Source organism: Sturnus vulgaris, chromosome 10 (assembly GCF_052056855.1).
Source record: "Sturnus vulgaris isolate bStuVul1 chromosome 10, bStuVul1.hap1, whole genome shotgun sequence".
Lineage (NCBI taxonomy): Eukaryota > Metazoa > Chordata > Aves > Passeriformes > Sturnidae > Sturnus > Sturnus vulgaris.
The window spans coordinates 804,125-829,252 of NC_142252.1; the positions used below are offsets into that span (position 1 = coordinate 804,125).

Sequence of the window (25,128 nt, forward strand, 5' to 3'; positions counted from 1 at the left end):
TAAGAAAGAAAGTAGACAAAGATGTGCAAAATCAAACTGTTGCATAAGTACTGCATAATATTGCTACAGAACAAAAGGGGTTTAATTTTCAATTTCAATGTGGCATTACTCATAGAGTTCCATCTGGAATTCCTTAGAGTGGAACCACATCAGTAGCAGATGTGACCAGCCCAATAAATTATTCTTGAGAGGAGACAGGTTTCAGAAAGCTGTTCTGGTCCTGGGGAAAGGTATCAGCGAGCACCAAGTGCCCTGGATGAGCTGCTGTGCCGGCCAAGTGGCCCAGAGGCAGGGCATGTCCTGGGGCATTCCCACAGGGATTCACTGCCCCTGGCTTTGCTCACTGAGCTCCCCCTGCCTGTGCCTGGTGCCCTCTCAAAAGCCTCTTCAAGGCTCCTACAAGGACAGCTCAAATACTTCTTCTCCTTGCCTTAAATTAGCTCCTTAAGTTGAGGCATTTTAAGAACTCAACTCCAAGAAACTCTTAACTTTCTTTAGGCTTGTTTTGAGGTTTTTTTAAATCCCTGTATAAATTTTCAGCATTTGTGGAATTTTGCATTAAATTTTAACAAGGTAAAGGCATAGAAGAGAAATCATAAGGTCAGTAACTCTTCCCTTTACTTAATTCTGAGTTTAAGCTCTAGACCTTAATAGCTTTCCTAGCAAATGCTTAAATAATATTCCCATTAAAAAAAAAAAAAAAAGGAGAGTAGAGGAAGACAAGGAGATCAAGAAGTTTTTGACTTTTGGTCACTTCAATTATTGTCTCTGTAGAGCTATCTGTAAGCTATCTTTACTGATTAAAGCCCCATAACATAAAACCTTTCCTTAAATTAATTTGCTTTTAGTACTTATTTAAATTCCAATAAAGTCTGATTGCACATTCTCTATTCTGACACATTCTGAATGTGCTCATCTGCACAAGTGAAATCTGTGTTTTTCTCCACAACAATATATAAAATAGCTTTCCAATGCAAACTGACATGTGAACAATTAAAAAATCATTTTCAGGGCAGGATTGATACTAATTATGATTGATTTTGATTTACTTTGCATAGGCTAAACTTGCTCTTAAACCAAAGCAAGAAAATGAAAGCATAGTTGGTATAGGTACAGCTATTGGTATATGGCAGATATGTTAAAAATCAAACAAAACCAAAAATATTTTGAACAGGAATATTCTCTTTCCTGCCCTAACATTTATTTCACATTCAAGACTTCCATAAACTTTAAATGGGAGTTCTGGATGGATCAGCTCTGTAAGGCTCCAGTTTGTAGGGAAAAGTGACACTTGGAAAGGAGCTAAAACACAATTCACCTTGGAAACTTCAAGTGGCTGGTACAATTTGCCACGGTGTTCAATATATTTCAAAGGTATCCCATAATAGCCAGCAGTTCTTTACAAAGGTCACTGTAAAATCACATCCTTCATGACTCCATATTTCTGCAGGTGCTCCTTGTCTGCCAGCTGTTCACCTGAACTTTGCAGTGAAAGCAAAGTTTCCAGGGTTATCACTCTGCCCCTTCAACTGCATTATCTGCAAAATCATAAAGCTGAGGGGAAGGAGAGATATGGGCAGGTGGATAAATGCCAGCCTGAGCAGAGGCTGCTTCCAGCCACTCCTCCTGAGCTGCAGCTGCTCTGGGCTCCTGCCACCATGCCTGCCGACTACAATGGGACCTGGGAAATGGAGACCAATGACAACTTCGAAGGATACATGGTTGCTTTAGGTAAATGAAAAAAAATATTAATTAGATCAGGAGAAAATGGTTTAATTCTGAGTCGAATCCTTCTAAAAATGAGTGAGATTTTTCTGTAAGGTGCCATAAGGGTTTCTGGCAATCACATTACAAATCAAGTAATTGTTCTTAAAATTGCAATGATCTAAATATATAAGCAAATGAAGACTTGTAGCCAAAGATGTTTTTCTTTATTTAGATAAATGAAAAAACAGATACAGGTGGGGAAAAAAACAACCAACCAACCAACCAACCAACCAACCCAACAGGTTTTCAGATCTAGAAGCTCTTTTATACTCCTGATATATTCTTACTGTAACTGTGGAGCCACAATCTGGTTAAAGAGGAATAAGATATTCTATAGCACAAAAGTAACAACAATGCCATTATTTAATTAGTGCTTTGGACTAGTTATGATACAGATATTAAAAATCTGATGCTTTAACTGATTTTCTACTAGTTTTACCAAAGAACCTTAATCCTAATTGATTAATCTGTTCAGATTGAAATAGAAGAAGTACATAAATACATAAAAATAAATTCTCATCATTATTCACCAACAATTGAAAGCAGTTGCCATTTTCTCAAAGCTTTAACTCTCTTAAGAGGGAAAGGCAAGTTTCACTATTCATAGTTTTTAGCTTTTGCATTTGTGGAAAATAAACTCGATAACTTCAGGGACATCTGTAAATAATATGCACATGCACCTGTGAGGGACAAAAAGAGACAGTGCTTGAAAATGAGAATGATTAGGACAATGTCTTGAATTTCAGGGGGAAGATACACATTAATTGAAGTGATTTTTGTGCTTATGTGCACATATAAACTACGAGTTATATATATACTATACTATAGTAGTGATTTAAAGCTGCCAGTGAATAAGCAAAAAAATCCAACACCAAAACCACTGCAAAGATGCAAATGCTGTAGGGGATTCTCAGAAAGAAATGGCAGGGAAAGGGTGAAAAGATATTCTTCTGCTCTTTTTCTCACCATTTTACATTTTGTTGATATTTGAAGTATTAATGTGCTCAGATGCAAAGCACACTGAGGTTTTGAGGGTTTTTTAAAATTCATCTGTCCTTTTAATTAATGCATACACATTTCTATACTTTAATTAAAGATTAGTTTTGCCCTTTAAGTCAGAAAGTTTGATTTTATCATAAACATGATACAAAGTATTTGAATCTACTATAATACAACTACATATCATTTTTAGTGCTTATATCGTTCAAAATGCAGTTATGAAAACCATGCTTTAATAAAACCTCCCTGTTTTTTCTCCAGGAGCTACAACACCAATATATTAGTCAGAAATAGCATTTCTTTAGAGGTCTAGACATTTTTTCCCTCAGAGAGAACTAAATTTTATGTTGCCTGGTTATAAATCAGCCCTGCAGATACCTTTAATCCACCACAGCAGATAAAATATACCCAGGAAGTCTTGAATATAAATACTGAACAAGATCATTATTCCCCATGTTTAAAAGTCACATTTTTTTCGAGCCTATCCTCTTACTCAATTCGATTAGTGCTTCCCAAGTAGGATAATGAATCTAGAAGAAGAAAAAGGGCTGCATTAGCAGTGGCACTGCTGAGCTGACAGTGATGAACGCCCAGGGGAGCCACCAAAGCCTGGCCAGCAACCCAAACCCATTGCTCAGTCTCCTGCAGAAGCAGGGCAGGGATTGCATTTGCATACAGCACCAGAGTGACATTCCCTGGCAGCTGGTCAGAAATATTTGTTGCAGATGCTGCTGCTGGTGTTAGGGGTGGCTGGGCAGGATGGGTGTGGACACACACATTTACAGAGCTGGGGAATTACAGCTTGGAAATTCTTTCCAGGCCTGGATTTCTCCTGACTCTCAGCTCCATTCCCAGGCTGACAAGCTGACTGCAGCTTCAGTTAGGGAGGAGTCTCCCAGGGTGAGAACATGGTGACAAACAGAGTGGAATTCATAATAAACATTAACCCCTGGTGTCTTTCCCATGGGACACATCCTGAGGTGCTGTCCCAAGGATGTTTTTCCCAATTGTCCAATGAACTACTGTCCTGTCCTGGCTGCACTAACACACTTTAAATCCGGGCTGTCTGTACAATAAATTGTCCTTTTTTCCCCAAAGAGCTCCGTGTGTGCTGCTGTCCTTTCTCTCTCTTTGCAGCACAGTAACCACAGGACCCTGGCCATGGATGTTCTCCTTTGGTGACTGCAGTGCTCCCAGTCCCCAGCAGCTCTGTGCATTGTCATGTCAGTCCTCATCATGAACAAAATGAGGCTCTTAGGGAGATCAGTACCTCAGCAAATGCTCACACAATATTAAACAGAAACTCAAATGCTCTACATGGATACTTTTTTGACTTTGAATTTGTCTCCTTTGGTACTGCAATTTATTTGTGTGTCTGCTATCGAATAATGGATTTCAGGTTTTTATTTGATTGCTTCTCTTTTCTTCTTCTTCTTTCTTCTTTTCTTTTTAATATAATTTTCATTCTTTTAAGCCAATTAATCAACTCCCAGAGACTATAGGTTCATCATAAAAGTAAGATGCTCAGGTCCTCTTGATTACATGCTCATTCTCCCCTGATTACACACCCATTCTAACATGCTAAATCTCTGATAAGGAATATTATCCTGAGATCCTTCTTTAGTGAGGCCAAAAAGGCACTGTCAGGCTTAATAGCCCCTCTTGTTTCACATTCTCAAAAAAATTCAGGTTATTTATAACACACCAGCATCTATTCACTCCTGGTTGTATGTTGTATGCTCACAACATTCCCACAGATATCCTGTTAATAAATTAATTTATTATCAGTGGAAGATCCTCAAGTTGAAAGTGTACTTGCAAACACAAGATGATTTTTATTTGAAATTACCTTTTTCTCTGAAAAATGCCCCAGGTAAAAGCACCATTTTTGGAGCTATGTTTCACTTACTTTATTTATTTTTTTAATGTGTAAATATAATTGCTGTGGAGCTTTATTTTTGTTAGCAAATACTGGAATTTTTGCTCTCTTTTCTGGTTTTTGACAGGTATTGATTTTGCAACTCGTAAGATTGCAAAACACTTGAAACAAACAAAGGAGATTGTTCAAAATGGAGACAATTTTAAAACCAGAACACTCAGTACTTTGAGAAACTATGATCTGGATTACACTGTGGGAGTGGAGTTTGAAGAGCAAACCAAAGGCCTGGATAACCGAGTGGTGAAGGTAAAAACCTGGTACCTGACATCTGTTTATACTACAGTCAGCTGCAGGAGCCAGCAGGTCCAAAAATCAGCTGAATATGTTCAGTGAAACCCCAATATTTTACAGACATCAGAGGATTTTTATAATGCAGAAATAATTTGCATCCTGAGACAGTTTTCTTTCCTGCTGCAAGAGTTTATTAGAAATGCAAATCAGGATGGCTACTGAGATACATGAGGACAATCATTAATTAGGGTTTTCTAGTGGGGGATTTTTCCAGCTTTTCCAGTACACCTTAATTATCTAGAAAGTAGCAGAATTGTATTTTTTCCTGTGCATCCTTAAGGATGCATGAATGAAACTGTGGGTTCATCCCTGTGAATTTAGGACGGCGTCAATGTCACTTTTCATTTTGGGATGGCTGGGTTTGCACTGATCAGTCTCAGCTGGGCAGTTTAACAGTTGGACCTTGTTAAAAATAAACCTACACTCAGCTTTTAATCTTAGAGGAGCTTTGGGAAGGGGCAAGAATTAAATGTGAGCCAAAGCTTGGAGTGGTTCAGGGGGCAGGGCACTGGCAGGGCAGGGGGGCAAGGAGCCCCAGCAGTGAGTGCTTTACTACCCTGGGGATAACTGGAGTAACCCGAGCTCAGAACTGGCCCAGGAACCTGTGGCCATTTGTTCAGACACCTTTCAGGGACACTGTGGATAAGACCTGTATTCAGGGCCGTGTTGCAGCCCCTGCCCTGCCTCCTGTGGCAGAGTCAGCTCCTGGGGGAGGCAAACAAGGCTCTCTCAGAGAGGCCGGGGAGGAAAGGAATACACACGAGCACTGATTCACTTCCTGAGCTCAGTTTCACGTTTCTATATCAATACTGCCTCTGTTTTACTTTCTTCTCACCCTAAAATGCTTAAGTAACACTTTCAAATGCAGAAAGGCCAGATCTTAAATTTCCAGTGGCTGTGCCTGTTGGAGCTTTGCTAATCCAGCATCCCCTTCCTCCCTTGCCATCATTCACTGAAGCTCCATTATCAGCTCTGCTCATTCCACATCTGTATTCTGCCACTCAGCTCACAGTTGCCAAACTCTGAGAAGCTGAGACCAAACCTCTCTGTCAAAAAGACCTGTTTGTTTTGGCAATTGCCACGGGAAATGTGGCAGCATAAAGGAAATGTTTGCATTTGAACTCATCATCCTTCACTGGAGAGGCACAAATTTAACAGAAGATGTTGCTTGTTCACCATGGATCACTTTTAATTCTCAAACTAACTTTGTGCAGTGTAATTCCTATGATTTCTTCAAATTATTTCTCATTCACAGCACTGCAAGCCATCAAAGAATAAGACCCTTTTTTTTCACTATCCTGAACATGCCAATATCTAAATTTTCCTTCTTTCTCCTTCTCCAGTGGGCACTGAGTGGAACAAATTCCTGTGACAAAGTCTATGCTTAAAAACACTGCTCACACATCCCTTCAGGTCAGCTGAAGGCATTGCTAAGGATCTAAGGATCATTAATTTCCTCACTCCTTAAACCCATTAATTAGTGCTCATCACCACCACTAAAGCCTTGCTCTGCAAAACCTTTTCATGGAAGGAAGGATTCCAGAAAGGCAGGAAGGAATTGTGCATTTATAACCCACTTGATTTAATTACTTTTGCCTAATACTCATTTCTAAACAAATCATGTTATTTGTTTCTAGAAAGGAGAAGGAAAAAGGCATGTCATGCCATTATTCTCCAAATTGCTCTAAAAGTATTTTCTGGTCATTTTATTAACAAAACAATGCCTCAAACACATTAAAGTTACATGAAGGTAATAAAATTGGTAGGCAACATTTAAATGTAAAGAGGGCATGGATAATTTAAAGAGCATGTAGCTTGAAAATTCCGTAAATAAGAAAGAAATTAACTGAAATGGAATGAGTGTTGTCTCATTATTAAAGGAAAGCTCCCTCATAAGAGAAATAAATCATCCAGTGCTGAACTAGAAAATGAATTAAGCTCCCAATACGCTTGGAGCTTTATAATAACTAAGCTTTCATGGACTGTAACTGGTGTCTAATAGGAGTTTTCTGATACATTGTCCCTAAAGGACTATGGTTCAAATGCAGAGCAATTCCAACAGAGTAGCTTTGAATGTACCCTGGCACATCTTTAGACAGATAATTCAGCCTGTAAAGAGAACTTTTCCTTTCTGAGTTTTTTCCTGCTCCTGGACAAAAATCAGCATACCCAGTACCTTGTCTGTGCTGCTAGATTGAATCACAGCAGACCAGGAGATGGTTGAGGATGGAAGGGATCTCCTGGGAACACGAATCCTACCTGTCTGCCCCAGCAGGGTCAGCTACAGCACATTGTCCAACTTATGATCACAGCTCTCTAAATTTCTTTGTGAAAGCACATGTAAATATACAAACAAATTTCCTGTATGAGATGATACTCTTGTTACTTTATGCAGAGCTAGAAAAGGTGTTAGCACTGCACTTTTCAGTGTAAGCCCTCAAGTCTTCACTCATGAAACCGTAAAATTTTTTCATTAATGGCTTTAAACAGCAAGAAAAAAATGCACTTTGCATATGTTGCACAAGTAGCTGTAAACATTCAACAATTCACCAGTCAGTGTGAACACTTGGTACTCATGTATGTGAAGAAACACATGGAAATGACAACAAAATTGCAAAAACTGCAACTGCAAAAGCTTCCCTTCATCACACTGTCATCCTGAATGCATTTGGGTTTTGTTTAAATGCTTTGGGTTTTTTTAATGACAAAGATGGAGAATGATGGGAAGCAACTGTAATTGTGTATTCACACTGCTTAAACTTATTTCTATCTGTACGTACACTTCTGGTTAATGTAACTGAGTTACTTATCTGATTCGTGCAGACTCTGGTGACCTGGGATGGTGACAAGCTGGTCTGTGTTCAGAAAGGTGAAAAGAACAACAGGGGCTGGAAGCACTGGATTGAGGGAGACATCCTGCATCTGGTAAGGGCTGCTCCACAGACCCACAGCACATCACTGAGGCTGCAGCATAGGCTCAGGTTTTCCATTTCAAAGGATTTGTTGTTTTTTTCTAGTTAGAAAGGTCTTTAGACAGTTCTGATCTCTGAACTCTAAGGAAATTCCCTCTCTGCTTCAACTCAGGAATGCTCAATTTCTTTCCACCTGCTCCCAATTAAGTCATAACCCTGCAGTGTTTTTTTTACTCCAGTCCACTTCCCTCTAGCTCTTAACCCTTCCTGTTACATTGCACCTCTAAAATACTCTCATTCTTATACAATTACTGCTAAGGGAAAAAAGGAGGAAAAAACCCCAATCAGACTGCTAGAAAAATGTTATTCTTCGTTCTGAGGGAAGCAATATGAAATTTTAGCACACTGTGCTGTAATACAGATCAGAAATCCCTGGATATTCAAGAGGATCCCACAAACAACCTGTACTGCAATTATTTTTTCCTAGTTCAAGAATAGATTCAAACATCTAAAGTATCAAGCTGTAGCCCAGAGATAGATGTAGTGAGTACAAGGGAGGCCAGAACAGCCTGTGCAGGAAATCAGCAATCAGTGACGTGCAGAAAGACTTCAAAATAACAGTATTGTAGAATCACAGAATCATTAAGGTTGGAAAAGACCTCCAAGATCACAAAGTCCCAACTTTGAACACCACCATGTCCATTAAACCATATCACAAAGTGCCACACCTACTCATTTTTGGAACATTTCTCATAATGATAATGATTGCAGAGTTCCCTGGGAAAGCAGTTGAGGAATGATAGTACTGGGTGGCACAGTGGGTGGACAGAGAGAGATTCTTGAGAAGAGCCCATTGTTCTGTCCTATGCTTTGCTCCTTCACGAGTCTGCTTCACCCTTACCTGGTGTGGGCAGTCACAGTGGCTCTCACCTCTGTGCCTGAAAGGTCAAAGACAGGAATTCAAAACCACAGTGTGCCACCCAACAAACATCACCTGGCCAGTGCCCTTCTCCAGCTCTGCCTGAACACACCTTCAACAGCTGACCTGAAAGGTTCCACATGCTGGCACCAAGATTCAGGCTGAGGCTGATGGAAACAGAGCCAAGCAGATCCTCACAGCAGTCTTCAGAAAGTATCCTGCCGGTTTGGCCCATTGCTGGCCACCAAGGCAGCTTCAGTGCCTGCAGAGCCCCGTGTGGCACAGGAATGAGGGCACCCCCAAACTGGCTGCATTGCACTGTGCCAGCCTTTTAGAGGTCCCTGCAGCCCTGGGCAGCAATGGTGCTTTGTTCTGGTCCCTGAGAAACGGCTGGGCACACCTCTGAAGCAAAGCAGCTTTTTAAAGCATTCGTCTTTTTTATTTATCCCCTTGTTTCAGTGCATCTCGTGAATTTTGAGGTAACATAAATTATAAAATATTACAGTATGCTGTTCCAGTAACAGCATATGAAAAAAGCCTTGAAGTAAAGCACAATTTTAATGCATTTTTCATGTTTATTCTTCTTAGAGTTCAATTCATGTATCAAAAACTAATTACTGCAACATGAGGTGTATACCTGTTGTTTGGTTACATATAGTGCACTTTTCTTACTGTTCTCTGTTTCATAAGCATAAGTTTTTAATGCAGTGGCTCAGTTGTAGTCATTTCTGTTGGGATCTGATATATATGCAAAATAAAACTTCTACCACTATATACTTACTAATTGTTTTAATACTGTAGGAACTGACATGTGAAGACCAGGTGTGCCATCAGACATTTAGGAAGAAGAACTAAAATGGAGCAGAATGCTTCCCAGATCTTCATCACAATGTTATGCTGTTATCTTTTGTCTAAAAAGAATAACGAAGCCAGATTTTCATTTCTTTGACATCTCTATGTGAATATATTATGTGTCTGTTTATGGAAACAAACACATTTTATAGAAATAACATCAAACAGTTACAAAGCTCATAAATGCCTTTGCCTTTCAGTCTGGAGTTAAATAAAAGTACTTGTCTTTCAAATAATGTTTCCCTACATCTTTACAAAGACTTCTAGAGGAATTTCCATTAGCAACAAGGCTGAAAATTAACAGTCACAATTATTTCAACCACAGTCTATGTCTCCAGAGTGCTGTATTATCATCATTTGGGTGACTGGGTAACACTGGATACTCACTGGACTGTTCCTATTTAATTTAGTCCTGGATCAGTAAGTCCATGGTTTCAGGTGACAGAACGCCTCACTGAGCACAACACATGACCTTTCACATCAGGACTGTTCCCTTGAATTTGGCCCAGGTACTGCTGGTTATCACCTGACAAATATCCCACAGCCTTTGGGAGGTGCTGCAGCTCCTCTGTACGATCCAGCATGGATCAATGACAATGCTGTAACTTCCAGCCAGAACTGGCAGCCTAGTTACCATCCCAGTGGAGAAACCTGCTTTTGGAGCAAACTCTGCACTGAAGAGTTGCTCCATGGTGTGAGAACCAAGGCTCAGTCAGGACTGTGAGGGGACACTGCAGAGTGTACAGTCTGTGTGTACCCTGTGCAGAAAGAGTGTCCAGCATGCTGCAATCTTCACCTACTATCACTTCTCAGAGACTGTAAGAAGAAAAGTATTTTCCATGCAATTTTTCTCAGTTTTATTCAGGGTTTTTCAAAAGAATTCATGATCTTTGCTAAAGGCAAGCTTAAGCTAACCGTGGATGATGAACACTACTTCAGTAGATAGAAACTTTTATTATTCAACAAAACTTGTGCACTTCCCCAGAAGAGCTTGTATGCCCAAAAGCTCATCTGCTTTTTCCCAAGGACATGAATTATTCTAATAAAATGCACTGTCTTTCCTACAACCTTGCCTTTCAGATATAAAAACTTGCACATCAGCTTTAGCACTGTTAACTTCTCTCTTGCCCATAGGCCCCCATCCTCTGTTTAGTATGGGAGGAGTGAAAATCCGCTAAACAGATCAGTGGTAGGGAAGTACAGAAAATTTGTGAAAAAGCTTTGGCAGAAATGGAGGAGCATATGCTTTCCCCTCATCTCCACCTGCTCCTCAGCCCACTCACTGTCAATAGCTCAGGGTAGGAAAGGAGTGAGAGTCTCCCAGCTGACAACTAGGTTACATCTGCAAAAATCTGATTGATATACCACCAATACTTCTATGGCCATGGCCATTATCCTGGTTCCAGCTGGGACTGAGCTAATTTTCATCTTAGTAGCTAGTACAGATCTGTGTTTTGGATTTAGTATGAGAACAAAGCTGATATCACACTGATGATTTAGTTGTTGCTAAGTAGCTCTTCCTCTAAGTCAAGGATTTCCTGTTCTGCCTGTGAGGAGGTGCACAAGAAGCTGGGAGGGAGCAGAATCAGGACAGCTGACTCAAACTGGCCAAAGGGATATTTTCACCATAGAACATCAGGCTGAGCATGTAAGTCTGCAGGAAGACAGAGGGAAAACTGTTGTGTTTGGGATGGCATTCCCCAGTAATTCCTTGGGTCATCCCAAGGAGCTGTTACACATGATGGACCCACTGTCCTGGACACGGCTGAACACCCACCTGGGAAGGGGGGATGAACTCCTTGTTCTGCTTTGCCTGTGCACACAGCTTTTTCTTCACCCATTACACTGTCTTTAGCTCAGCCCAGGAGTTTTCTCAGGGAATGGCTCTGTGGTGCACAGTTGCCAGCTGGAGTTAAATCACAATGGGCATAGAAGTGCATATGTCAGGATATTTTTTATTAATTGGACTTTGCTTCTCCTGATAAAAGTTGACTTGGCATCAAACTTCCTGTGTCCTTTGCCTGAGCAATGCTTTCATGTTAGTTTGCACAGAAGAAACTGCACTTAGAGTTAGTAAACTCCTTCTTTTGTCTTATTCAGTCCTGGCCTAGACTTTTCAGTAGAAATGTGTTTAATTCATATTTCTAAGTCTCTGTTAGTTACAAGGATAAAAAATGTACCACAGCTCATTAAGCTTTCAAAATATTATCTGAATGTAATCACTAGGAAACAAAATGTGTATGTTTTAATTAGTGACATTTCCAATCAGTGGTTGGTTCTTGCCAGGAGTAACCCTGTTTGTAAATTCACACCAAATCATAAATCCAAAGAAAACCTTTCATATATCACAAGGAACTCTCATCAATTCACTAATGATGAGTTTGAAGAGGGAAAGCAAACATTCTTCAACCAGTTTCTTATTATGCTCACTAGTTCTATCTAATGGTTATGGTTTGAGCACAAGTAGACTTTCATTAGGACAGAACTGGATCTATTTTTTTGTCTATATTGGAAATGAAAATTTCAGACTTTTTAACAGGAAGTGATGAAATATGCAAGCTTTTTCACTCTCCAAAACAACATTTTGTTTCTGCACATACTGATATGCAGGAACTTGCAGCCTCCTTTAGAGCTGCATGCACAGTGCTGGAGAAAGAGCAGATATTTATTCATCCTGTTGCATTATAATTACTTCCAAAGGTATCCTTGTTTGTGTCATATTTGTGATGTTAGGCTGATCTCTGAGCTGTTCAAAGTCCCTTATCTCCTTGTCAGCAGATTAAATACTTGTGCAGGAGGAACAGACCTTGCTGGTAAATCTAAGAATGTTCATTCACATTTTTTCAGCCCTCTGGCACACACTGCTGTCTCAGCTGCTTTGAAGGATTACCATTTGCATGGATTCTTTTCCTCGCAGAGAATATTGCTCAAATACAGCCCCAGGAAGGGAATTTATCAGCAACCTTCTGATCCAGTGTAGTGAGTTACTCTGGATGGATTCTAGGCACCCACCAAAACCTCTCTCTCACTCGCCTCTGCAAATGCACAGGGGAGAGAAAAAACAACAAGGTTCAAAGGCTGAGATAAGGACTGGGAGAGAGATCCCTCACCAGATACCATCATGGGAAAACCAGGCTCTAATTAGAGATATTAATTGACTTTATTACTAACAAAACAGAGCAGGATAATGAGAAACAAAATAAGATCTTGAAAAACACCTTCCTCCCACCCCTCCCTCCTTCCCAGCTCTGCCTCCTGCCCCCAGAGGTACAAGGAGCCAGGGAATGGGGTCATGGTGAGTTCCTCACCCTGGCTTCTCCTGCTGCTCAGGGAGAGGAGTCCTTCCCCTGCTGCACGGGGGTCCCTCCCGCAGGAAACAGCTCTCTGTGAACTTCTGCAGCATGAGTCCCTGCCATGGACAGCATCCCCCCAAAACTGCTGTGCTGTGAGTCCCTGCCATGGACAGCATCCCCCCAAAACTGCTGCAATGTGAGTCCCTGCCATGGACAGCATCCCCCCAAAACTGCTGCAATGTGAGTCCCTGCCATGGACAGCATCCTCCCAAAACTGCTCCAGCATGAGTCCCTGCCATGGACATCATCCCCCCAAAACTGCTGTGCTGTGAGTCCCTGCCATGGACATCATCCCCCCAAAACTGCTGTGCTGTGAGTCCCTGCCATGGACAGCATCCTCCCAAAACTGCTGCAATGTGAGTCCCTGCCATGGACAGCATCCCCCCAAAACTGCTGTACTGTGAGTCCCTGCCATGGACAGCATCCCCCCAAAACTGCTGCAATGTGAGTCCCTGCCATGGACATCATCCCCCCAAAACTGCTGCAATGTGAGTCCCTGCCATGGACAGCATCCCCCCAAAACTGCTGTACTGTGAGTCCCTGCCATGGACAGCATCCCCCCAAAACTGCTGCAATGTGAGCCCCTGCCATGGACAGCATCCCCTCAAAGCTGCTGTGCTGTGAGTCCCTGCCATGGACAGCATCCCCCCAAAACTGCTGTGCTGTGAGTCCCTGCCATGGACAGCATCCCCCCAAAACTGCTGCAATGTGAGTCCCTGCCATGGACAGCATCCCCCCAAAACTGCTGCAATGTGAGTCCATGCCATGGACAGCATCCCCCCAAAACTGCTGTGCTGTGGATCACTCTCCCACGGGTCAGTGCTCCAAGGACAGGCTGCTCCAGCCTGGGAGCAGGGCCCCTCTCACCACAGGCCTCCCATGGGCTCAGACCCTCCTCCAGCATTCCCCTGCTCTGCTGTGGGCACCTCCACCAGGGCTATGGGTGGATCTCTGCATCCCCATGGATCCCCATGGGCTGTGGGTGGATCTCTGCATCCCCATGGATCCCCACGGGCTGTGGGTGGATCTCTGCATCCCCACGGATCCCCACGGGCTGTGGGTGGATCTCTGCATCCCCCATTCCCTCCAGGGGCTTCAGGGGCACAGTTGCCCCACCATGGGCTGCACCAAGGAAGCTTCCAGCAGCTGCTCACAGAAGCCACCCCTGGAGCTCCCACCTTGCCAAAGCTTGGCTATGCAAACCCAATAAATCCAGAATAGAAAAGCCTGAACAATAAAAAAGCTCTTCCTCGTGAGTGCAATACTGGGGAAAGCTGAAGTACCATTACCTGTCCCTGGCTTTTCAAATGACAATGACAAAGCTGTGTGGAACAAATGTTTATGGTGGAATTTCTAAAAATCTCTGCATTGAGCCAACTGCTCTGCATTGAGCCAATTTTTCTTCTAAAAAGTTATGCATTTTATTGCCAACTGCTAAAAGAAGAGAGCAACACTGCAGGCAGAGGCTGTAGAATAATGTTGCTATTGCTCCTACCAGTTGTGTTCTGTGGCCCTACAGTGGTGTGGTTCTCTGGAGCTCTGAAGGGTCACAGGAAGGCACAGAATGCCTTCCCAATTTGCCATGGATGCTCTACTGCTTGTGAAGGTTCTCCACTGCCATCTGGCAAAAAGTCTGAGGTTTTTAAATCAGCATTTACTTCAAGATCTGATGAAGACAAAATTTAGCAAAAAAATAGCTTAATAAGATTTATTTGTATTTTTAAGCAAGGGTATATATTTCGCTTTAGCAGGGAGAGATTGACAGTAAGGGTTTCTTTCAAAAGTTTTCTTCCTGCTAGAGTACATTATTTTCTTTAATTTGTGACTGATTTAAAGGTCAGAGGTTGCAGATACTTTAATTTCAGCTTGCTGATTGCACTTCTTATGCAGATTGTGAGGATTAGAAGAAATCATTTTATGAAAATTAGATTTAAAATAATACTAATGAGACAAGCTTTTCAATAGCTGCAAAAATTTTGTCAGTTATTCTCTAAATATCACATTTTCTTTAATTATATCTCACACTGCAGTGCTCCAGCCGCCATTAAATAGAAATGAGAATGCAATAGATGACAGCAGATATTCCAGAGTTCTTCGAGGTGGAAGAAACCATGGAAAGATGAGGAGCTTTGTCTTATGTGAGAGCAAACATGACCTCACTTGGAGAAAGGATATAAACATGGAAGGAGTAGGGGCACACTCTCCTCCATGTTCCAGGACAGGTAAAGATGGACAGGACAAGGAGGAGTAGCCTGGAGCTGCAGCATGGAAATTGAAGATGGACATCAGGGAGTGCCTCTGCTCTCCAAGGAGCTGGAGGGCTGGAAGAGACCAAGAGGGGCGAGGAGAGTGCCTGTGGTGCCACCACAGAATCCACTTTCCTCTGTCAGCAAACCCATCAGTGTGCCTGCAGTAACAGCTGGCAAAAAGACTGGCAAGATGATCCCAAAGATATTATAATTCTCACTGGTTTTATGGGGGGAAAAGGGTCAAATAGAGCCCCTGCAGTAAGAGAAAAGTTACTAATGTGTAGCAAGACCCAGAAACAGGAACAATTGGATGTTCTCTTTACTTTTAGTAGTTTTCATGTTACTTTGGATTTCTGCTGGGTTTGGTTTAGGGTACAGTCTTTCAAAGAAAGGCTTCCTGAAAATCTGATAATCCCTCCACAAAGGCTTTTCCTGCAAACTTAGTTATGACTTCAGAATTAAAGCATGGCATGAAAGTTAAATGGGATGGCTCCCTGTGAAAGCTGCATCAGGCATGCTTTGAACTGCTTTTTAATGGGCAGTGCCCTTGCTGCCTTTGTCACTGCACCCAAAGTTAATAGTTTTCCTGTAATTCCTTAATTGCCTTTCCTGTCACCTCAATTTCATTCACTTTTTGTGCACACATGTACCATACCCATGGATAGATATATTTACATCCAAGGGTAGAAGGGTTCATAGGTGCCCACAGTACTTGTTTGTCCACACCCCCACAGCTTTGAACCAGTTGCCAGGGCAGACTGGCCAAGCAAACTTGACTGTAAAATATAAAGTCTCTAAATGTAATATTTCTACAATATGATGTGAAAATTAATACCCTGATAGAACGCCTCCAGTGAAAGAAAGGCTACAGGGTGAATTCATGTTTATCAAGTCCCAGAAAATAATTTAGGATAAATGCCTGTAACCATGGAAAAGCTTCAGCTGGATGCCAATGAACTCAACCATGAGATAAAATCCCCTAGAAACCAAGCTGTGGTGGTTCTGCTGCTCATAGCAGTACCTGTTTCATCGTCTACTTTACAATATTTAATATTTTTTCTACTTACTAAATGATCTGATTTGTCTTTTTCTGGTTGTCTCTCTAGTAACTGACTTGGTTTTTCAAAATTTGCTCACCTTTTCCTACACATGCGTAGAGAAAAAGAACTTTAATAATGGAAGCATACATTTTCTCTTGGAGGTGCCATAAAGCCAAAGATTGCTTAAATTTCCTGCTGGTCAGACTAAAGCAGTGCTCTCCAACAGGGCAGCAGTGCTAAAGGCCAACTGAAGAGTGCAGTGTGCCTTTCCTACACATTGCCTGAAAATCCCCCCACTCCATGGTCATGCCTTCCAGCTTGAACAGAGAAAGGTTATTGAGCTTTGGCACAAAAGTCAGTTGGTGTAACAAGTGGGACAGCAGTTGATTTTCAAAAGATGTAATTTTATGTTTTCTTGATACAGTTTTAGTTAACTTTCAGCTTTTGAAATAATTATAAGAGTGTCAAACTATATATTGGAGCTTGCTTTGCAAGTAGTTTTACTTAAGTCAGAGCAATTCCAGGGAGTCAGATCCTGATCAGGCCTCTACTGAAAACAGACTGAAGACTCTGCAGCTGCAGAATTTAAAGCATTCAAAGTATCAGGGTCAGAAAAATGTGTATTGCTATTCACTGTTGTTGATACAATAAATGAATGCAATTAAGTTCCTGAATGTTAGAAACAGGGTTTTAAGTTAAACATTTTTCTTTTTGCTTAGATATTGAAAACAAACAACAAAAAATCAAGGCTTGTGACATACGGCATTTTTTTCCTGCCATTTAAAAAAATGAAAATTTACATTTATTTACATAGACACTTATCATGTTGTATTTTTTAATAATCACATACAACTTAATTTAAATTAGACTTTCATTTTCTAAATAATTTTTTTTGAGAAGCCAAAAGCAGACAAATAGTCAGGAAAAACACCTGGAAGATGAGCTTTACTGGTTAGAGGATTAAGGCAGAATTGAATTACTCCCTTTGTGAAATAACAGCCTTGGTTCTCTAAAAACACAGACTGCTGTTTGCTACTAATGGGTGCCTTGTGTGGCATTACAGCAAATTGCTTTCCTTGATGGCATAAACGGAATACACAGCAAACACGAGCACTTAGTTAAAATGTTAGCACATCCAGAGTCACTGAAGGAAAATAACTGTTTTCCAGAGCAAGGTTTTGGATTATCAGAACAGAAGGATTTCTGGTTTAGGGGACAAAAACAAGAAGCAGCCCCAGGTTTTCTCTGGCCATGCTGATGGCACAGTGGTTCTGCAGCAGGGCAAAGGGACAGAGGCTGGGACTAAGTGACAGTGGCAGGAGGAGCTGAACCCTTGGCAGGATCAGTGTGGTCCCAGTGGAAGTCCAGGCAGTCCAGCCTGTGCCTGGGCTTGGCTTTCCAGCTTTTCACAACTTGCTTCCTCACAAGGACAAATCTCTAGATGCTGTTAATAAAGATTTGTCAGCTGTTTCAAATAAGAAGGGCAAACCTTCACGAAGTCACAAAAAAATCTGTTTTGTTTACTGTGTATCTCAATATAAACAAATATATGCAAGGCTGTGCATGAAAAGGCTGTGCCTTTCATAAGCAAGGCTGTGCACCATAACAGCTTCTCAGATCCCAGGTTTTATTTATACACTATGTGACAAAACTCTGTAGCTGTCCTACTGCAACTGATTTAAGTAATAAGAGACCCAGAACATATTTGGAATCTTACAATGAAAAACAGAATGTATTTCGGCACCTGGAATGGGTTAAATGAGGCCCAAATAGTTCACCTCACCCTGCAAATTTGTTTGCTAATGGAAGTGACACAGATTAAAATTCTTTCACAGAATAAATCAGTATCACTCTGGCAGATATGAAAACAGTGCAACAATTTATCTAATAATCTGGGCCTGCAATTTATTCCACATATATGCAGTCCTCTGCCTTGATGGCCAGCAATAGAACAACCAAGACTTCTCAGTCCATCCATTCTGGACAGAATTCTGCAGCCAAGTGTGTTCCCATGCCATTGCCCACCCACAAATATTTACGTTGAAGTAAATATCTTAACCAAAATTGAGGGAATTCACCACTTTTCATTGAAAGACTGGAGTTAAAAGGCATCAGTGAAAACTGAAATAATTTTATTTACTTCTGCAGAAGACAATTAAAACTATCGTTTAGAAGTATGGGATAAATATTCTTTCCCAGACAGATTTACTACAAAACCAGTTTGGGGGTTTTGTGTCCAGACATCGGAAAGAGAAATGAACAGAGATGAACAGAATCAAGGCGCCATCGAGTGGTGAATCTTGTACTCACTCTGCTCGCTTCCCTCAAACTAACAGTGGTTATTGTTGTTTCATACCCCTGTGGTAAATTGAATAACATCCTTGTTATTTCTTTTTAAGAACAGAATGTTAAGATAATTTGTGTACTAATAACCCATCACAACTTTCTAAGTACTTTTACACTGGGGGGGATGAAACTCCAACAACATACTGTCTACATGTTGTTGAAACGCCTCAGTTTTAATTTGGAAAGCCACATAAAAAAAACAATCCATCTCCATTTTCGATGGAATAATTCATAAAGGATATAGCAGTATGTGTGGGTGATGGTTATTATCACTGCTTGGAGGGAGAGGGAAGCTGACTGTATTGCAGAATGGCAAGAACAGCAGCATAAGAGTTGAACTAGAAACCTCTAGGATTAAAAGCCTAAACTTTTTTAGTCTAAACTGAGACTGTATTGATCCTCACTCATCAACAGATTTTATACTTCATCCTTGGGAATGAATTTGTCCAGAAGATCTGAACTCTGCAAATTCTATGTCAGGTTCCATTGATGTAATATACTGACCAAGGATTGAAAAAGAGATATTCAAAGCTAAAAGCATTCATTGCTACAGTCTGAGTTTAGAAATTCAAACAATGGAGAGAGATTGTTGAGATAACATGCAGTCTACAAGGTACAGAGCACATACTAATATTATTGAATTATATATATATAAATGACTGTATCTCTGAAAAAAATTAATGATTCAGGTTCTACTAGAAATGGGAAAACAAAAGAAACGATGTTTGTATAAGACTTGTATATATAAATATATTGCTATATTTGCCTCTGGCAGTATGTTATTTATGTGTGATTATTGTAAAAGAGCAAGGATAAAATTTAATATAGCTTTCGTCACAGCCTGCTCTCCTACATAAACAACGTGTTGCTGGGTTATTGTGAAGAAAAAGCTTTCTGTGCAAAGACACACATTCAGTGCTGCAGAAATGCCACAGAACCCTGTGTGCTGCTGGTCTGCTGGACACAATGCAAACTCATAAACCATCTAACTATGAAGCTCCAATCATAAACACAAAGGGCTTTGAGCTTTCCTAGAAAAACACCTAATATTAAACTGATGTAACAAATTTTGAAATAATTATAGATATTAAGAAAACAGTTCCAAACTGTTGACAAAGCCACCTTCTATTTGACAGGCATATCTTGAGAGAATAGTGTTGGATTATGGTCACATTTGGGGGTTCTAGAAGGTTCTTCTGACACCCTGTGTAAATTACCCTGCCCTGAAACCAAGACATAGCAGCAGGGTTTGGTTTGCTGTGCCTGGCACACCACAAGGCTGAGCTGCCTTTGAGCCCTTGGGGACGTGACTGCTCTCAAATGATAAAAGCCTTTGTGCCTAAGCAATGGGATGGTAGTGACACCAGTGGCATCTGTGCTTTCAAGCCAATCCCCTTTGCTTTACTTGTTGATGAAATGCACAAGTGGAAGGTGTCTGGTATGACTGCACTGCCACAAAAGCAGCTCTAACATCACTGCTGCTCCTTGGGGACAGGCAGCAGTGTCAGCTGTTTGGGCAGGATATCGAGGTACTTGGATTCTGGATTGTTCTGGACATTCTACAGACATTGCAGGGGGAGCTGAAGCCTCACCTCTGCATCAGGAAAGCACAAAACTGCCAGATCAAGAGAAAACAACCGACTTGCTTCACAAGCCACAGTCAATTATCAAAGTCTGGCCATGAATCTTTCATATTGACTCAGTGCCCATAGTGCTGCTCTTAAATTTCCTTTTATTGCCACTTTGTATCTAGATAAAAAAACCTCTATGTCAGTTTTGTCTAACTTAAACAGCAAACAAACACAGTGTTCTCAGTTTTCCAGGGTGCTGCCAACCCATGCTATTCAATAAAAATTTTTTGCAAGCTTATGGAAAATCTGATGCTGAAACATTTCCCAAGAATGCGCCAACTCCATAGTCAGCAGCGATAAGTTAATAATATATAATAGCAAATAAAAATGGAAATCACAGAGTGTCTCTGTCCTGAAATCAATGTCAATACTGAAATTTTTAAGTAGCTACTGGACTGATACTCCTCAGTCAAGAAGAAATCATTTTATACGTTTTCTAGTGCATGTTATCTCAAGACTATATTCAGGGCAAACTAAACTGCTCACTGAATCAGATCTTAGGAACAGTTTGGCAGGTCTGAAGATGAGCAAAGAAAATGGAATAAGCTTATCTGAAGCCTCAAAACTCAGTAAAAGAACATTAGCACCAACATTCGACTATAGTGGAAGGCATTATAAATCTGATAAAGAAAGAAATTACAAGCTCCAAACTTGGATACCTGGGAGGATATAAACGGCTGCCTCCTGAACCACTTCTGTGGTTTAAGGCCTGCCCTTTTGCCACCAATCTTAATGGAAATGGAATCATGCCAGAATTGGAGCTGTGGCCTCCAGGAAATAAAACAAGAAGCAAGTGTTAATAAATCAGGAGCACTAACAGGTCAATCAGGATGGTTCTTGCTAAGTGATTACATGAATGACATGATAGCACTTATATAATGAATCAAATGTGCCCAAAGAAGCTGTAGCACAAGAGGTCAAGAACTGGAGTCTTTATATTACATGCAACACTTTGGTCTCACTCACAAGTTTTTTTCTCAGAGCTGCCTGTTTAAAGACATCTCCTTGTTATTAGCGTGTGGATATCACATACTATGGTCCTACCACAGCTGATACTTTAGATTTTCTCTTTAAACTAGATCCATATCAGATGCTGCTGAAAGTATTGCTGATTATCCCATTGCTGATTTTTAAGAGGGTGGTACTTGTGCTCACATCAAACTATTTTAAAAATAGTAAACCTTTCTACTGAAATTTGAAAACAGTCTGAAATCGGTTATCTTGTTGAGATGAAGACAGACACCCAGCACAAAAAAATCCAAACCCACATGGCTCGTGTTTGGCAGAATTGTGAGATGAAAAGGCAGGTCTGTAATGAAAGTGTCAGGCAATACTATTTTAGATGGCACCAAATACAAAACTTCCAATCCCTCCTTTACTACTGCAGTATCATGTTCCTCTGCCTGCACCACATACATGATTGTATTTGAAGGAACAACCATTTTTGGAAACAATCGTTTTATGCAGCATCAGGCTGCTACTGACAGGTGGCAAGTTTTGGAGGGGATGGGATTATATTTTTTCTAATCTAAACTCCAGCCTTTTGACAGTTCTTATTTCTTTACTGGCATTTAATTCCTCATTATTCTAGTCAGGTTAATGTTTGGTACGTGGGCCAGGATTGTATCCAAGGCTGGGATGTTTCCAAGAGAGTAAGAGACAGGCTGGGCACCTCAGCCTACAGCAGGAGACAAAGTGCATTCCACACCACTGCTGTGTCCCTGAGCCACCACGGAGTGAAATCCTAACAAGGGAGGCTTGAATTCAGATTTACAGCAGGGTTCGTCTCACAGCTCTGCCACCTACGTGTTAATAACACCTTTCCTTTAAACCCACCATGTTCCATCAATCTTCACTGTCTGCCAAGTTAAGGCTGCAGCGAGTTTTGCTTCAGTTCACTGCACTGCAGGTATTAACTCCTGGCAATCAGCAGCACAGCACATTAATTCCACATGTGAAATAAACACTTCACAATCCTGTAGAGCTGACCTGAAGAGGTAAGTGCCTCTGTTTCTCCCGAAAGCAAGGACCTTAGGAGAACAATACAGCCCTTCAGGCTGCAGGGTAGCTCACTCAGGGAATTGGTGAACCATCAAGAGCAGCTCAGCCAGCCCAGCCCCGAGGCACAGGGGAGCTGAGCCCCAGGTAAAACGCAGCCATCCCAGGAGGTGCCGCAGAACCCCATGAGGAGAACCAGCAGTGCCTGAAGCCTGCAGAAAGAATTTGTGTCCTGGGTAGATCAATCAGGGCAAAGAAACCCTGGACCCCAGGACTGAGCTGCCTGCTGCAGCAAGTAGCAGTACACATTATATTTATTACACATAATTGTTGAATGTAATATATATGGATTACATTCTACTTCTAGATTTTCTAATATATTCTATTATTATATTAATAATAAATTATGCTTATTATTTATTTTTAGGTATGGCTCTACCTGACAGCACTCCACAGCTAAATAGGAATTTTCATACATATGGGATATGCCACATAGATATGACTCTTATTTCCAGACCTCTAGTCTTTACTTGAGAGAAGAAGAAAATGGACTGGTATTTTATTGTTAAAACGCCAAGTAAAATTCATTTGGTACACTAAGGATAAACTATAGGGGTTTGTTATTGATATCCCAACCTGCTTTAATATTTTTCTCTGAAATAATGATACTGTATTTTTTTTTTACTTCAGTGCTATATCCTACTTCCAAAAAAGTAGGATAGAGCATTTTTTATTGCCAAAAAAATTCAAAACCTGCCAATAATTTTATAGCCAAAATGTCCTCTTTAATGCTTTGCATTGAGAACTTCCAAGAGATTTAGAAGTAGCTTTGCACCTACAGGAAATGTATCCTATTGGCAGTTCCTCTATCATACACTTGTAGACACACCTATATCACTTAGAGAAATGCTGGCTGTGCTACTAACAGAAAGGCAGTTTGGAATGGCCATTCACACTGCACTGAAAATGTTGTGTATGGCTTTATTCTGCTTTTTGAAGGAAGCCTGTGGTTGCACTTTTCTCATCTGCAGCAATCTCATCATTTCCCTGCATCATCCTGTCCTCTCCCCTTGCCCTGTCTGTGGTCTATCTGATATCTGGTAGCTATGGAAGCAAACCCAGATTGGTGCCCTTCCTCCAGAGTAAAGAAAATGCCAGATTTCTTCCAGGCCTGGGAGGAAAGAGCCAAATGCCCAGCCCAGGTGTGCTGCTCCAGGTAAGCTGCAGCAGGTGCTACTGCAGAGCCAAGCAGGCAGAGGTGAGAAAGGGGCACTGAGGAACTTCAGGGCAATGCCCACAAGGAACAGAGTTACCTCTCTTTCACTGCTCTGCAATAAAACACTGAGTTGGGCGGTTTTTGCCTGAAAAAATATCTTTCAGTAAACAAGCATAGGAATAGCTGTTGAGTTACACAAAAAACCTGAAGCACAGATTTTGTTCTCATGTAATCCCTGTACTGAAAGGCTTTTAGAGACATGCCATGGTTCCAGCTGTTTCGTGTGCAGCCCCTAGTGAAACAGTGGCCAGTGCAGGATATACAGGAAACCACATGAAAGGCAAACCAATACATAATATATTCCCTCTATATACCCATTTAATTTCCACCATGGATCATGGTTTGGACTCAGAACTCATATCCAGCTGGTAAACTTGCCTCTAACAGCTTGTGAGGGATATTTCTTATTTCGAATTTAATTGCTATTTTTCATTTCTTCTTTCCTCCTGTAAGGTCAGTCTTGGCTTATACCCTGTGCTTTTTTCTCTCCCCCTTAGCTTTTCTATTACTACAACCTCCCAGGAGAAGCTAATAGCAAAACAATTTCTTCCTTTCTCTGCTGTTATTTTCTTGACTAACAAGCTCTACACCTTTATCTTTCCCTTACCTTGCTGATCATCTTTAATTGCCCTGTAACAGTCTCATTTCTCTCTGGACAGGACTTCATTGAGTTTTTCAAGGAAAAACACACAGTGTGTGCTGTATATTCCCCACTACCTATATTCTCTATTACAGCCACTTTCCTCTACATCTCCTCTTTCAGTGTTCCACCTCAGCCATCTAAAATCATGAACTACACTCAAAATTCATAAATTTTACTCAAGTCATTCATTTTAGGCAGGGTTATCCAGAATCTGCATCCTCAAATTCTGTATTCAAACACTTTAAGTGTTATTTATTATATTGTAGAATCATCAGTGTAATGAATTCAAAGTGGAAAGCAAGACTTAAAGAAAGTCGAAAGTCTAAACTCATCCATAGCAGTGGACAATACTGTGCCCCTTTTCTTGCTCAGGCATTTCTCTTCTCACTTTCCATCAGACTTGTGGGGATTTTTAAAGATTTAATTATCTGTCTCTTCTCCCTCGGAGTGAAAATGACAAGAATTGCAGTAACTGTTCTGTCTCTCGCTTCTGTTTGTTTGTGTCCTTCAGACTGTAAACACTCTAGGCCGGTGTAATCCTTCTTGCAGTGTTGTGGGATAGAGGACAGAGAGCCCCTAATCCCGGGCTGAACACTTGTATCGAAAGAAGAATTCTCTTTAACTGGATCCCAATGAATAGAAATATCCTCCGTGTTATTCGTCTCTTTTATACAACGAAATGTGGGGGATGCAATTTTTAGAGACGGAACTTCAATCTGGCAGCAGGGGTAGGAGAAATTATCTCAAGAGTGGCTCCTCGTCCTCTGGTGCTTCCCAAACCCTCGCATTCCCCATGTTTCTATTAGGTGCTGTTTGAAGTTGCAGCAATTTTAGCTGGCAAAATGATTGAGAAAAGTGTCACATTGCCAGAGTCAGGGTCTGCAGGACCGCCCAGGCTGGCATGTTTGTCTTT

At 41.0% G+C, this 25,128-nt stretch overlaps 1 protein-coding gene across 1 annotated transcript; it reads left to right on the plus strand.

The window, feature by feature from the left end:
- The first annotated feature begins 1,136 nt into the window (after positions 1-1,136).
- Positions 1,137-9,915, plus strand: RBP2 (retinol binding protein 2). The gene is made up of 4 exons (XM_014870257.2): positions 1,137-1,731; positions 4,773-4,951; positions 7,820-7,921; positions 9,629-9,915. Exons 1-4 carry the CDS (start codon positions 1,431-1,433, stop codon positions 9,680-9,682), a joined length of 636 nt encoding a protein of 211 aa, XP_014725743.2. The 5' UTR covers positions 1,137-1,430; the 3' UTR covers positions 9,683-9,915.
- The last annotated feature ends 15,213 nt before the right edge of the window (positions 9,916-25,128 follow it).

Coding starts and splice junctions, on each gene's coding strand:
- RBP2 (XM_014870257.2), top strand. CDS start 1,431: ATGACTCCATATTTCTGCAGGTGCTCCTTGTCTGCCAGCTGTTCACCT. Junction 1,732..4,772: donor AGGATACATGGTTGCTTTAG/GTAAATGAAAAA, acceptor GGTTTTTGACAG/GTATTGATTTTGCAACTCGT. Junction 7,922..9,628: donor AGGGAGACATCCTGCATCTG/GTAAGGGCTGCT, acceptor TTAATACTGTAG/GAACTGACATGTGAAGACCA.